Source organism: Strix aluco, chromosome 4 (genome assembly GCF_031877795.1).
Source record: "Strix aluco isolate bStrAlu1 chromosome 4, bStrAlu1.hap1, whole genome shotgun sequence".
In the NCBI taxonomy this organism is placed as follows: domain Eukaryota; kingdom Metazoa; phylum Chordata; class Aves; order Strigiformes; family Strigidae; genus Strix; species Strix aluco.
This window is the reverse complement of record NC_133934.1, coordinates 105,207,345-105,222,960: the sequence shown is the minus strand read 5'-3', so window position 1 is coordinate 105,222,960 and position 15,616 is coordinate 105,207,345. Positions and strand designations below refer to the sequence as shown.

Below are 15,616 nucleotides of genomic sequence, written 5' to 3'. Positions count from 1 at the left end.
GGTACCGCGGCGGCGCTGGGGGCTGCGCAGCCGGAAACGCCGGGCCCTGAGCGGCGGCCTGCGCTGGAGGCTTCAGCTGCCCTGGAAACCCAGGGAGGGGAATAAGAGGAGATCTGGTCAAATAGCCCTGCAGAAAGGGGTTGTGCCAATTTACTGCCCATCAAACTAGGCCTGTTTCTGTGGTGAATTGGTGTAAACTTTTAATAACCGTTTTTATTATGCCCTGTGCCAGTATTCTAATATACCATGGTTTTGGCAGGTGGCTCTTTAAAACTCATCCATTAGTATTTTTTATTCCACCTGTGGACATCCAGTAACAATAACACTTGGCCCTTCCTTTAAATGCTTTGAGATCTGTGGTTAAAATAAGTTACATAAAAGTTGCTATAAATGCAAACAGCGTTCTCATTCTGGAAGGGTCAGTGCCTGAGGTTTTTATTTTGTTGCTGTATGGGTTTAGCTAAATATTACTGTGTGGGAATATGCACATACCAAATCAAAAGCAAGATAGCGTTAGCACAAAGGGGGGCCGCTTCTCAGTTAAGAAAAAGTGGAAGGATAACGCTGTAATGGTTATTACAGAATGTAATTATTATTACAGTAATGTATGTTACAGAATTCCTGTTATGCAAAATGTAAATCTGTATATTATTTTTCCTGTTAGTTCTGCTGCATGCAAAGTCAGTTCAGTGCTACCTGCAGTCCATCTAGTAGATAAGAGTAGCTCTAAATATTTCTGACATAAGTTCAAAAAAAGCAGTACTTTTTTTCTTCTCAAGGCTGTATTTTAGCAGTTCTGAACAAACATCTACCCCAACTCCTCCTCTCCACTGGCTTTTGTTTGTTTTAAGGTGTTTCCAAAACCACCTACGTGTAACAAGGAGTTTTAATTCTGAAACCCGGATCTAACATCCTAGTTGAGTATGCAACAATTGCAGTCACCACTAGAAATAAAACCTGCTTAGTGAAAACTATAGAGATATCTCTGAAAAGGCTGACCCGTGGTCAAGACAAAAACTTTGGTGAGTCCAGCTGTAAAAAATTCTCTTTTAATACTTTGGTAATATTCAGAACTTATTTTTCTGTTTGTCGGGAAGTCAAGAACTATGAACAGAAAGAGAATCCACAGATACAAATATAATTTAAATATACTTTCTATCTCTAGATTACTTTTTCTGGAACTTTCCATAGATACTTTTAAAATGAAGTAACATATTTTTAATTATTACAGATAGTCTTCCACGAATAATAAAATTGTTCCTAACAAGTTTTACCAACAATGTTGATGCAGTGGCTAACGAATATGACTCAATGGAGGAAAAGGAAAAAGAAACTGGAAATGAATATTCTTTCTCCTCAACTGCCTAGGCATTATGGAAGAGTACTTTTCCAAAGGAAGGGTGAGTTGCCATCAGTGGATATGCACTGCTGACTTAAAAAAAATAATCTACCACATAAAGTAAAAATTCTGCATTAAGAAAACTGAAATGCTTTCACTGTACATTCTAATACTGGGAGAAATAAAGTATTTTCTTAGAATGAGTATACACCATGTTACTGTTATACACTATTATACACTATTATCTCTTATACACTATTTTCTGTTCTATTTTTTTGCTTCTCCTTGCTTTTCTCTGTGGTTTGCACCATTGTAACAGCTGCAAGACATTTATTGAAGTTTTAGGGCATTGGATTGAGTCACTATGTAGTGAAATTTAATTGTGCTAATGACTGATTAAAAATACTTTATCTTTTATTTGTAGTGAACTTTCAGAATAGTGTACTTTCTGTTCTTCCTTCTTCACTTTTAAATGTCTTTAAGTGTTAGTTACCTTTTTCTCTTGTTGTCTATAGAATTCATCCCACAGTTCTGACTTTGGGACTTGCGTCTTTCCAGTGAACTTTCTGAAAATGTTTTGGAGTATTTGAGTACTTTGAAATTATAACACTGAATTGCTTTCTGTGCATCTGTTTGAAGTTCGCCTTAGTGTGGGTTTTTGGTTTTGGTTTTCATTTTTATTTTTTTTTTTACAAACTGAGGAGTTTACATGTCCTTGGCAAGCTCCTCCTTAATACTCCCACAACTGGCAGGAGATTTGTGGACGTGGAAATTTAAAATCCCTCCCTCTAAGTTTTGCTCTTGTTTACTTGTGTTTTTAGACTGAAGAGGACTAGTGAACAATACTGGAGATAGTAGTGGCATAGCAATTCTATCATACTGCATTTGACATATTAAGAAGAGAGGATAAGGATGTTTTAGTCATTTATATTTGGTTGGCAGTCATAGCATGTTTTCAAGGTTGCAGTGAAGGGGGACGTGGTAGTCAGCAGAATGTTTTCCAGTCCTCCCCCATGTCCGGATTGGTTGCACTGAGATCTCAGCAAAGACTGAATTTACTGTTCTGGCCTTTTGTGGCAGGCACCAGTATGAAGTGCCCTGAAACCTAAGCGTCACTGTAACGTGGGTTTGGGTGAAAAAAAGATAGCCACGCTAACAAAAAACCTGAACAACACTGCTGTTACGGCTATGTGAAAGTTATTGTGCAGATAGTGAACAAATGTATTATATTTCTAAATATTTATAAATATGAGATAACGTATTGTCTCAGGCTAGAACCCACCAGGAATATAATTTCAATGTATTTTTTTCCCAGGCAGTCCAAAGAAACATGTAAACGATCTCCCAGATGAAAAAGTTGTCCTAAGTACCCATGGTGGCCGGCGGGCCGCAAGCCGGGTGGATTCCAGGGCTGCCCCGGTCCCGAGGGTCCCCCTGAAGCGGCCCCCGCGAGCACCGGGCAAAGCAGGAGCAGAGCGACACAGCCACGGGCGGGGCGAGGACGGCGACGGCTCCGGTAACTGCGGCACCGGCGCAGCCCACGGGTGGAGAAGGCGAAACTCCGGCCCGTGGCCGGGATGGCTCCTTTCCCGAACGGTGTGAGGAGCGCGATTGAGGCAAACGATCTTTAGAAGGACTCTGAAAGCCGAACTGGGAAGGAAACACACACGCGAGCGGGAGCCCTCAGGGCAGCGAGGCGAAGGTCAGCGGGCTGCGATGACTGAGGCCGGGCGCCTCTGCTCAGCTCCGCTCACCGGGGACGGCCGCGGGGCACGCGTGGGCTGGCCCGGCGGGAGCGGGTCCCCCTGCGGGGGGGCGGCGGGGGAGCCGCGGAGCTCAGCCCGCCCCGTCCCGTCCCGCCGCTCTCTGCCCCTTGACGTGGCGCGGACTCTCCCATCAGCCATGTTGACTGCGTCGGCAGCGCCGGGGCGGCTGCGTGCGAGCCGGGGAGAGCGAGAGAGGCGGCGGCGGCCGGGACGCGGGGTGAGCGGGCAGGGCCGGGGCCGAGGGGGGCAGCGGAGGGCGTGGGGAGCCGCCGGCGGAGCGAGCTGGGGGGTGCCACGGCGAGGAGAGTCCTGTGGCGGTAGCCCCACGCCTGCGTGGGTGTGGGGGGTACCTCGGGCCGTGGAGCCCCCGCCCGGCTGTTTGGGCCAGGAGGGAGCGTGGTTGGAGCCCCCCGCCGCCCCTCACGGGGCTTGGGGCACTCACGCCGCCCTCCAGGGCGGGGGTGGGGGAGGATCCCCGGGCGGCCTGAAGCTGCTCTCGGGACCCCCGGGCGGCCCTGAGGGGCCGGAGATATCGCCGGCGGCTGGTCAGCACTGCCCGCGGCCTCCCGGGCCCCGGACCCTTCCCGTGAGGCGGGGGGCGCCCAACCTGGGTGCCGCGGTGGAGCCCGGCTGGGGCGGTGCGAGCAGCCGCCGAGAGCCCCGTCCTCAGCCGGGGCTGCCGGCGCTCGGGTAGGGCCGGCGGGGTAGGGCCTTGGCGCGGCCGCCGCTGCCCCGGCTGTGAAGCGCGGCTCACGGCGGCAGCGGCTGCGGCTCTTCGGTACCCGCGCCGTGCCGCTGCCGGGGGCTCTGCCAGGCCGGGTGCTTTGCCAGATCGGTAAAGCCACACAAAAATGGTGTTTAGGCAGGCCCTGCTGCATCTGAATATGTGTTTTTTAATTTAGGTTGGTTATTACATATACTGTTTTTTTTTTTTTAAAAAAACAAGTCCTCAGTGAATAAAACTGGGAGAGCAGGTTTGGAGGAGGCAGTGTTTGAGTAGTGAAAATGAAATTCTTATGGTGTCAGTTTGACAACTTGCAGTTGCTTTAGCTGAGTACTAAGTTATTCTCGTGTACTTGAGTTCCTCATTGGAGCTGAAATAGATTTGTATCTGGAATCTGATTTTGGCATAAAAAATATTAATTTGTATTGGCTTGTTATACATCTAATTTACTGGACTATTAGTGCATAATAAACCAAAAGAGTAAGTTTGTTGTAAGAAAAGTGCACAGTGAACTGTACTAGTTTAGTGATATTTAAATACATAGTCATATGAGGGACTCTGATCTCTCTATCCTGGAACTCTTAAAATGCTGTAGAGAAATGTTTTGATTTTGTTAAACTGCTTCCAAGGATTAGTGGATATTATTTTGGTGATCTTCTGTATTGGGACACATTTGTGTGTGGTGTGTAAATGTTTCAAGGTGATGAGATGAAGGAGGAGCTTTCAGAATATCTATTTTGAAGAAACTATTGTTACTGTTTGCAGTTGCTTATAGAAGCATTTCAAAATAATGTCATTTCAAAGTAATGTATTTCAAAACTGTTTAGTCAGCTATAGGATTGCTAACTGTACTCTTGTATCTAGTCAGAGTGATTACATAAATACTATTATTTACCTGAGAATCAAACCTTCGTAGTCAGGTGTAGTCAGCCTGTGACTCTTTATGTAGTTCTGTTGTGGCTTCTTTGTGTGACACAGAGCGAGGTTCCCAAGGTGCAGGGATCCGAGGTACACACAGCCTCAGCAGCAGCAGGGAGGAAGCGAGCCAGGAAGGACTGCTGGTCTTGTCTGGAAGTCCTATTCTGCAGCAAAGCTAAAGCAGTGGCACCCCAATGTGGGAGCTCTTGCTGTTCAGCCGTTCTGAAAATCACTTCTCTGTGATTTTCTGAGGTGGACAATATATATTTTGTGGCATTCAGGTGTATGAAGTTTGTTATGTAGTCTGTAGGTCAGGAGGGTTTGCTGTTCTGGTCTAATGTAATACATCTCCACACCTATCCCAGAAAATGTGCCTGGGTAGCTATAACAATGCTATCGAAACTGAATGTAACTTGTCAGACCACGAATTTCACATTTGATGTATGATGAAATATGTAAGCATTATTGGCTCTTGGAAATGAAGAAGAGGGTGGAAGAAAAGATGGAGGAAAATTTAATTATTAGCAGGTTCTGCCTTCTGAATAGGAAATGCATACATTACTAGAAAGTAACAGTATTTAACTCAATAAATCCAACAAATCTTTTATATATACGTGCACTTTATTAGTCACTGCACATTGGTGTTTGTACATTGGCCTCTGCAGAGCAGTAACTGAGTGGTAAAAATAATGTCTGTGTAAAACCATTTCAAGTGTAGCTAGAATAAAATGTGAAGGAAAGACTAAGGTCCGGTACGGAAAGTTGGGAGTTGATGTTGCAGTGTATGGAGTTGGTGGACTTTGTAGCAGATGTCTATGGAATGGCTGAAAGGGTTTTTAAGTTGCATTTTTTTCTGTCTTTTCAGGAGATAATTTTAAAAGGAGAGATCATTCAGTTTGTGGTTATAACAGATTGTTGCCTCATGCAGACTGTTGTATCAATACCCCATTTTTCAGGGATAATATTCCTTAACCTTTTTTATAGAAGACCAATGGATTTTGATGTATTAGGAGAGAAATTTCTTAAATTCTAGGTCCCTTTCAGATACCAGGCTCTTCTTTCCTCTCTTAGCTGAATTATATTCTGTCTCTGAGCTCTGTGTACTAATTATGATTTCCAGATATTCTCTCCCCTTGCGTTTGCTCATTTTTGTTCCCTGCCTGATGACCTTGCTGAGCCTGACGGCCTTGCAGCGACTTGAGTAAAAGTGATGGTGGAAGTGCTCTTTTGCACAAAGTGCAATATGGCTCCTCGTGTTGCAATTGCCATGACACGTAGGTCTGCTTCTAATAGCAATAAGATAACATGTCCATTAAAATGTGGGCAGACTAATTATCATAGTATTTCTATTACTGTATGGAGATGAGTGATAGTGATTGCACCTGTGGAAACCTTTAAGAGAAGGGTACTCTGTAGAGTTAAGTTTGCCTGTCAGGCTGTGTTTTTGTAGGAACAATTTTGAGACTGCTTTTTGTAGCTTTCACCACATGCTGACAGTTGATTATTTCCTAATGATTTTAACTGTGAAATGTGGTGTTTTATGGATGTTGTTAATCTGTTTTGTTAAAAGTCAGCATTAGAATGAAACTAAATTAAGTTAAATTATAATTTAAAAAACTTGAAAAGTTTTAAACTATCATACAAACTAAAGGTGCAGTGTCATTATAATTTTAGAGAGATAAGTCTTTAGAAATGGAGAGTTTTCCAGGAGTCTTCCATAGATATGTAATTGCCAGGTGAAGAGGGTTGTCTGTGTATTTGTGAGAATTCCTGATTGAAATCTCATTTCAGGGGAATTCCTGCATGTCTAAAGGTGTTCATTAACTTAGTGCAGTCTAAAATGAGACCTAGGAGTATTTTCCCAGGCTACCTCTTAGGTGGTTCATTTAGACTTTTACAGTAGATTCTTAATGATTAGGCCTGTATAACTTACGTATTATAAAATGTACTGGAAAGCATACAGCAGGTATTCAGGGACTGTAGACATAGCTGAGTGGTGGGGTTTTTTTTTGGAGGGGTGCATGGGGTGGGGGGATGCTTCTTGCTGGCTTTCCCAGTTGTTCACAGGCTCCTGTTGAGGTTTTCAGATGTGTCTGTGTTCCCCAGTGCTCCAGCTTCTGAGTAACTGTAGCTGAAAATTTTGAAAGCTTTAGGTCCGTGCCCAAATGGTGAATTTGAGTTCAAACAATTATTGAAAGGTTCATCTTGTTACATAATGTAGTGGAATATGATACATGTACTTCTTAAAAAGTTGTTTTCTAGCATTGCTGTAGGAATGTACTCTTGTGGGATATAGTGTTGTTATTCCTTCATATTTGCATACAGGCTACACGATGAGTTACTGACAATGGTTAATTATGGTTGCAAAATTCTTGACACAGCAGAAGACAAAACAATTACACTTAGAAGTACTTTTTGCTATTTGATTCTTAAAAAATCAGAGAATTAAACAGTTTTGCAAGAATGAATGATTCTTGAATAATGAACATAATGAATAATTAAATGCATTGTTGAAAGGCCTTAAAGCAGGGTGTATTTTTTTTGTGTAAGCAAGTTTTTTTCTATGGTGTGTTAGTGTGCTGCATGTTGTCTACTCAGACCAGCCTAGAATTATTGATTTAGTTATAACATTTATTATCTGAGTTTGTGGTTTGAGTCAAGAAGTGATCTGAAGATGGACTATTTTAACCCTACATATTTAACTTGCACCATGTCAAATATTTGTTATTTTGAAGAGGTTGCTGCATCCTAGGAGTCTTAAATTTCTTTCTGATTCACCTTGTAATTCTTTGCATTGTTTTTAGGATTTTAGAAGCTCTACTCAGTGTTTATTGATTGTAACTCAGTTACAGTATTTGAATGTGTGACTGTCATTAAGTACATTCAGTATTTTGTGATTAAAAGTGCTTGCACTTCAACATTCTGCTAATGGTTCTCTCTTTATTGTAGAGATAAGCAGAGAAGTTGACCATGACAACCTTCCTGGAATTTATCCAGCAGAATGAGGACAGAGATGGAGTTAGATTCAGCTGGAACGTTTGGCCTTCAAGTCGTCTTGAAGCCACAAGAATGGTCGTCCCGGTGGCTGCCCTCTTCACGCCACTGAAAGAACGGCCAGACTTGCCTCCTATTCAGTATGAGCCAGTTTTGTGCAGTAGGACCACGTGTCGAGCTGTTCTGAATCCTTTATGGTAAATCTAATGCATATGTTATGCCAATATTTTTCCTAACAAACCATCTTTAGAATAATGCCAGTTAAACTATGCGGAATATCTGGTGAAACTATGCAAAATATCTGGTGTGTGTAAGTTCAGGTATTCCTTACATGAGTATACAGCTCAAACTTCTAGATTTTAGAAGTTTCTGCACATAGGTTTGAATATGTAACATATATACTTAAAACATAGCTTTCATTTAACTAGTATTTTCAACATAGTTTAATTAACAACTAGGGTAAAAAGTTACTATGCTGTGTCTTTTTAACTACTGGGCCCAGATGTAGTTTAATTTCCAAGTAAAATAAACTACATTACTGACCTTAGTTCATTTATAGACCAAAGCAGGTTAGCTAGTTTAGTTGACCAAATCAGAAGCTGAAAGATGTGATTGATAGGTAGGTAGATAGATAGATAGATAGATAGATAGATACCTACATACATCAGAAGTAGGCATGAGAGAGGGTGAAAGCTGTTTAAGCAAAAGGGTGATATTGGCAGAAGCACGAATGGACTAGTCATGGATAAGTTTAGGTTGGAAGTATAGGAAGTGTTCCATGTCATTCCAGTCACAGAAGAATGGAAAAGAAACAGAACAGTTTCTAAGGTGGAGTTTGATGTGCATGGCAAAGGTACTGAGTGATAGTGAGAGATTAGACATGATATAAAATATGTGTAGAACTCACTCAATTTTATCAATGACTTGTCCCTGCTTGGGAGAAAAGACAGTTTCAAAGCAGATGTAAAATTGTGTTTTGGTATTAAACGGACACAGCAACTGATTATACTGGAAGTCAGACTTAGTGGAAGCTAACTTTTTCATAAGCATTATCTTTTTTTGAGGGCTGGAAGAAAAATAATGGAAAGACAAAGCCTTACAGTAGACTGTGTACATTTTTCCTGTCTCATGTATGGAAGTCATGACTGGCTTTTTATTTTTTTTTTACAAGGTGTGACTAGAGACTCAATTTGGGGGGACCTTTTGAAGCCTGTGTGGCGTAGTGTATTGGGCTAGATAATCTGCAGCCCCTGAAATTAGTATAGAACATTTGCTCTCAATAGAACTGTGTTGTGTTTACAGCGTGCTGGGATTTATGCGAAGATTTAATGATATTTTAAAAAGACTTTTGCCCTTGTAGACAGGAGAAGATACAATAGCAAGAAATGTACATTGAAAACATGTCAAGTTTACTTTCCTTTAAGATGTGAGTAGGACTTTGTAAGACATCTGTATGGCATTTTTTATTTTAACTATCTGAATACTAATAAAAATGTAGATAATAGAAGGTAGCCTCATAGTTGAAAAAAATGTTACTTTCACTAGAGAGATGGCTGTTAAGTTGGTACCTGCTTTTTTAGGGCATAATGTATATTCAGGATAGTCCCAGACTCTGACGGCTAATAGGCATAGGCTAAGAAAGGATAAAAATGCAAAGGTAGGGGGAGTTAAAATGATTTGCCTAAAACCATGCAGAGAGTCTCTGATAAAGGTGCTGGGTCTTATTTGCTGCTTTTCCTTAGACCATTATTCCTCTCTGAAGACAATAATTTGCCTGATATGTCTGTATAAGCCTACACTTATTTTGAATTTGTAATGTAAGTATTTAGGAGGTAGTATGTTAGGAGGAGGCTTTTAATTTTTCAAAAACACATTGACTTTGAAAAATTTATTCTAGGGTCAGTGGAGAAAAAATAATTGTTCATGCTATATAAACTTTTCTTATTGTATTTTTATAGCCAAGTGGATTATCGAGCAAAACTCTGGGCTTGCAACTTTTGTTATCAGAGAAATCAGGTAAGAAAATGAAACATTCAGGATACAGAAAATCTTTTTTATAAGGTATAAGTGAAAATCCTCCTTTTTCAAGTTGTAGTTGCGAACTGAAATTGACAGCAAGAGCATGAGTGTGCAACTATATCTTCAGAGATTGCATTGAGATTTTTTTCATGACAGCAGTAGTGAACATCTGTTGCAGAGGAAAGTAGTCCATATGTATGTTTTTGTTTTTGTAGAAGTTGTAATCTTTTGTTTATACTTAATTTCTGTGTTTTTATTTGCAGTTTCCTCCTACCTATGCTGGCATATCTGAAATGAATCAGCCAGCTGAACTTTTGCCTCAGTTCTCCAGCATTGAATATGTAGTCCAGGTAAAATCATTAAATAAAATGTTTAATATATATAACCTTTCAATATACAAAAATAATGAATTTCAATTTTATTTCTTTACTGTGTTTTCATGACGGTGAGTCTGTATGTGCTTGTTAGTAGATTGAACATATATGTCATCAATTAGAAATGGGAAACATAATTTTTTTTATAAGAACACAAGGATGGCTAATAAGACTGGGTTAAAAAAAGAAAAAAGAGAGGCCTCTTCTAAAGGCAATATTTCTGTTAGGTCTGTTTCTTTACCAGGAGTTTAATTTCTGTTTGTGCCGGGAGTCTGCTTACTCCTGTTGCTTGCTCAAACGATTTCAATTCAAATTTGTCTGACTGTTGATTCATCTGTCATTAATCATTTGAATTCAAGTTTGTAATTGAATGAGTTAGGTCTAGGGCTAGCTGGTTTAGAGAAAACAACTAATACATATTCAATTCAGGTGTTTGAATTGTAATACTAATCCTTTTTTAGGATAGAAGTTACTTGAATAGAAATAAAAAATGGATCTACAACCCAAAATTGCAAACATTTGCAATTGCAAATTTTGTAATCTCTAAATTCCGTTTTTGAGGATTATAATTTGTAAGATTTCAGTGAGGCATTCAGAATATTAAAAGAGGAATGAAGACTGAACGTAATCTCTACTTTTTGCCAACTCTTGTAATGCAAATTAAAGGGAATATTTGCTCATAGTACAGCAAAATTAGTTTAGAAGGAATGAAAAGGATTGATGATCTCTAGAGTAAAATTATGAGGTGAAATGCCACAGAATGCTAGCAGGTTGGAATATTTTATAAGTGTGAATAGCTTTATGACTATTATGTTCACTTGGAGCAATTAGAGCTCATTATATATTCAAAGATTTATATAATCGACACATGTTTCAAAACTGTCATGACATCCTGAAAGGATTTTTTTTTAATTCTGTAGTAAGCATTTAATTTTTGTGCAGAGTTCATTATGGTAGGGGTTTCATTCTCCTTGAGTCCCAGATACTGATTACTACTTGAGAGGGAGGTAAGTTAGATGGAACATTGACATTATTGCTATGATTAAAACTCTTACAAAATGTACTTCATTTGTTTGTTTTTGATCCTGTAAATATTGCAGGATTTGTTTTCTATGTGATTATATTTGTGTTTCTTAAAGCGTGGTCCTCAGATGCCTTTGATATTTCTTTATGTTGTGGACACATGCATGGAAGATGAAGACTTGCAAGCTCTGAAGGAATCCATGCAAATGTCGCTTAGTCTCCTGCCACCAACTGCATTAGTAGGTCTCATTACCTTTGGCCGAATGGTGCAAGTTCATGAACTTGGCTGTGAGGGAATTTCCAAAAGTTATGTCTTCAGAGGAACAAAGGACCTATCTGCAAAACAGCTTCAGGTAATGCACAAAAGCAAACAAAAAGAAGTCATCAAGGTGATGATGGTGAGCTTCACATAGTAAACAAATTTTGTAATAAAATCTTATGTATTTGACTACAGGAAATGCTGGGGCTTACAAAAGTAGCTATTTCACAAGTCGGTCGGGGTCCTCAAGTGCAGCAACCACCACCTTCTAACAGGTAATGTGCTTAAAACATCAAAAAAACATGCCTTGACTACACTGATTACTGAAAAACTTATGTTTTGTGACAATGAAAACAATCAACTGATAGCTGAACCTTTGATCAGGCACAAATTTACTAGGAGACTAATGGTTATAGCCTGTTTCTTTCCTACAGTTTCTACTGGGAAAACTTAATGGATGATAGTATAATCATCTGGATGATGCTTTGGAAATGTTCTGAGAGAATGTTACATAGGCATATTATAGATATGTAAATAATAATGCTTCTATTGGTTGGTATGCTGGAAAATGTTAATAGCTGCTGTAGTGCCCCTTTCTTATGTAGATACCCGTTTTTGCCTTCCCTTTTTCTCCCTCTTCCGCTCATCTCCCCTCCCCTTCTGCCTCTCATTTGGAAATTGCGGCCTGGTGTTTGATTCTACTGTGTATTCCACTGTGACATAGAAGAAATCGATCAAAGTATAAAAGAGAGAGATGATTTTGCAGTCTCTGCCTTCCGATAAATAGCTGCATTTGTAGACAGTTTGTAGCAGAGAGCATGAAAAATTCTTTATATGTTAATGTTTCTTCTGATCTTTGATTTTCACTGAAGTAGTGAAACTTGAGTTTCTTTTTGAGATTCATAGGTCATCATCTACTGTGTTCTTTTGACTAGTTAGGGTTCTTTCTGGATAGTGGCGATATCTCTAAGTCAGCAATTTTTTGTTTTACAAGCTCCTTGCTGAACTAAGCTGAGTGTGCTGTGTATGTAGTAACACCAAACTGCATTATCTCGGTGAGTCGGAGACATTGCTCTGAATCCAGACTAGAATTTAGAATTAGTCATTGCTAATACATGTCTGATATATTGCTAGTGAGCAACTGATAAAATTTTTATTTAAGAATTTGAATACAAACTCATTCCACGTATTTGTTTACAGATTTTTACAACCAGTGCAGAAAATCGATATGAATCTTACTGATCTTTTGGGTGAACTGCAACGGGATCCTTGGCCTGTTCCACAAGGAAAGCGGCCCTTACGTTCTTCTGGAGTGGCTCTTTCTATAGCTGTGGGGCTCCTTGAGGTAATAGCTTTAACTACAGTTGTGCTAATATGTAAACAGATCTTTGTTGCAGAAAAGCTGACACAGTAAATATGTAAAAACCTTAGTAATTGATGCATATTAGATTTGTATGATGATTCTGATTGATATCATCCCTTTTATGCATAGAATAATCATAGGTGTTTATACATTTTTAACGAGGCAAATTGAGACCTTGAATTAATGGCAGAGTTAAGTTTTGGGAGGGAAAAGGTACCAGTTATTGTTAGAATCCTATCAATGTGATAAATACCCACATAGCTATTTCTTTTGTTCAATTTGTAGCAAAACCTGATGGTTTTATTTGTCTTTTATTTCCTGCAGTGCACTTTTCCTAATACAGGTGCACGTATAATGATGTTCATTGGAGGACCAGCTACGCAAGGACCTGGCATGGTTGTAGGGGATGAATTGAAGTTACCTATAAGATCATGGCATGACATTGAAAAAGACAATGCTAAATATGTTAAAAAGGGTACTAAGGTAAGAGGTGATCATGAGTGATATTTTTGGCATTTTACCAGTAAGTAAATGTTTGCATTGCCTGGCATTGTAAATTACTGTTAGTAGTACCAAACGTGTAAAGAGGTGGGAATTGTGTGGTATTGTTTACCTTTGTTTGAATAGTGGTATGTCTTCCGGAATTTCTTCAGAAATTTCAGTATATTGAGTTAGGACTGTGTCTAGCTTGCATTAAAGTTCTTTGGAGTGTTTCTTCAGTTTAAGTCAGAAGAGATTTATGTGACTAAATGGTATATCTAGAGCAAGTCTGGGTGCTTCTAAGACAGCTGCTCAAGAATGTCTCTGTAGCTGGGGGAGGGTTACGCAGTAGAGTTTAGGCATAGTTCATTTTATCTTAAATGTACATTTGGGCAGGTGAACTGCATCTGAAACCTGTTGAATTCATCTTAACTAATTATAGTGGGAGCTTAAACAAATAGCTCAGTCACAGGCACCTGTCATTATAGACACTTGTGTGTTGGATCCGGTACTTAAAGTACTGTGAAGTTTAAAAAGAAAAAATCAAGGTAATATTTTCTAGTTTAAATAGCAACCACTGCTCTGTCTAGTGTGAGTCAGGTTCTCAGCTGGTCAGAAAAAAACCCCAAGTGTTGAAAATTCCAGTCTTAATTTTACCTTCAGGGAAGAAAAAAAAAATCATTTTAGCTTGTATTAGAATATGATGTGAATAAAGTCTGATAATGTTGTTTTAGAAAAACTTGGGAGTTTAGGATTTAATATGAAGATGAGGAGAGTTCACATCGTAAATTGCTATGAACTGTATTTTCATCTTGGATTTAGCATTTTGAAGCCCTGGCTAATCGGGCTGCAACAAATGGTCACGTTATTGACATATATGCGTGTGCATTGGATCAAACTGGTCTTCTGGAGATGAAGTGTTGTCCCAACTACACTGGGTATGTGCCTATTCATTTTTAAGTAGTATATGAAGATGCAGGGTTTTTTTTAAATTGTTTAACAGGAAACACCAAAAATGTTCTGCTACTTTAAAAAGACCACACACAAACCCACTCTGATACACTGTGATGATAGCATTTGTACTTGAATTTTGGAATTTCTCAGCCTCTGGCAAATTTGTCACAATTGTGGGTTTAATCATGGGGGTTTTGTTATGATCAATTAATAATTATGGGTTTTAATATGATCTGTTTGAGGCTTAAATAACATGGATATCTTTTAAACAGGGAATTTATCTTATGCACTGTTGCTAATTTTCTTTCTCTGTGTATATGTAAGCTGAAGGTTTCAGTAAAGATAAGGACCTGTCATCCTTCTTTTTCTTGCTGTTCAGAGCGGTGCAAAACCCTGTGTTATTCCTTCTGTCTTGTTCATGTCTTTCTATATAGTGTTGTTCATAGGTTCAACTACTCTATTAGGTGATTATCAGGTACATCTGTTGCTCCTGATTTTTGCTCCCTCTATCCAGTTCTGCATTTCAGACATGGTCTTGTATTTGTATTCCCTCCAGCTTGTCTGGCCATCAGTTCACTTTAATATGATCAAAGCAAGTTCTAGTCTTCCTCATGAAACCACTCCCCTATTTTCTGTCACTGGATGACACCTGCACCCTTTCTGTTATGCAGATCTGTAGTCTGGGATGGCTTTTGACTCTTACTTGCCTTTTAAGTACCTTGTTCATTTTGTAAATCTTGCCAGTTCTTCTGTATTATTTCAAAGACTTTTTTCTTTATTTTCTTTTCTTTTCTGAAAGTTTTTTTTCTACTCTCATAGTATTTCATCTTTGCTAGTATAGCCACCTGCTTTACATACTGTTTTTTAGTTTAGACTTCTGTATTCAGTCTGGATTCTTTTGCAAGGCTCATTTTTCTTGCTTGTTACTGTTAGCTTTGTCAATACAAACTGCAAGTAAAATTAAATGAAGCATCTTTGCTTATCAGTTTAATAATTGGTATATCTGTGGGTGTGGTGGTTTAGCCCCTGCCGGGGTCTGAGACCACGCGGCCGCTGCCCCTCCCCCACAAAGGGAGTGAAATACAAAGCCCCGAGACTGAAATAAGGAAAGGTTTAATACAACAGTGCAATAGCAACACAACAAACAACAACAATAACAATAACAGTAATAGTGATAGCAATGAACAGAGCAAAACAGCTACCAAATACAGCAGTTTGAAGCACGATGTACAAAACCACGAGTGCACCGCGCTCCCGCCAGGAAAAATGTGACCTGCCAGGATGTGACGTCCGCATGGTATCTGAATAACCCAGCTAGAGCTCCCCCCCACTGCTGGGGAAACTTAACCCTATCCTGGTTAAACCAGGACAGTGGGTAATGGGCCTTCTTAGTTGCCTGTCAA

At 39.7% G+C, this 15,616-nt stretch overlaps 1 protein-coding gene across 4 annotated transcripts in view; it reads left to right on the top strand.

Annotated features, from left to right (window-relative positions):
* Window positions 1-101: 101 nt before the first annotated feature.
* The window catches only part of SEC23A (SEC23 homolog A, COPII coat complex component), a 33,118-nt gene continuing 17,603 nt past the window's right edge, over window positions 102-15,616 (top strand). The window contains exons 1-11 of one of the 4 annotated variants that reach the window (XM_074824672.1): window positions 102-1,022; window positions 1,292-1,400; window positions 2,655-3,041; window positions 7,697-7,938; window positions 9,700-9,757; window positions 10,024-10,110; window positions 11,274-11,510; window positions 11,612-11,691; window positions 12,617-12,761; window positions 13,104-13,262; window positions 14,082-14,197. In XM_074824672.1, coding sequence (XP_074680773.1) covers window positions 7,718-7,938; window positions 9,700-9,757; window positions 10,024-10,110; window positions 11,274-11,510; window positions 11,612-11,691; window positions 12,617-12,761; window positions 13,104-13,262; window positions 14,082-14,197 — 1,103 coding nt within the window. In that variant the 5' untranslated portion in view covers window positions 102-1,022; window positions 1,292-1,400; window positions 2,655-3,041; window positions 7,697-7,717. The other 3 variants (XM_074824671.1, XM_074824674.1, XM_074824673.1) reach the window with 3 other exon arrangements.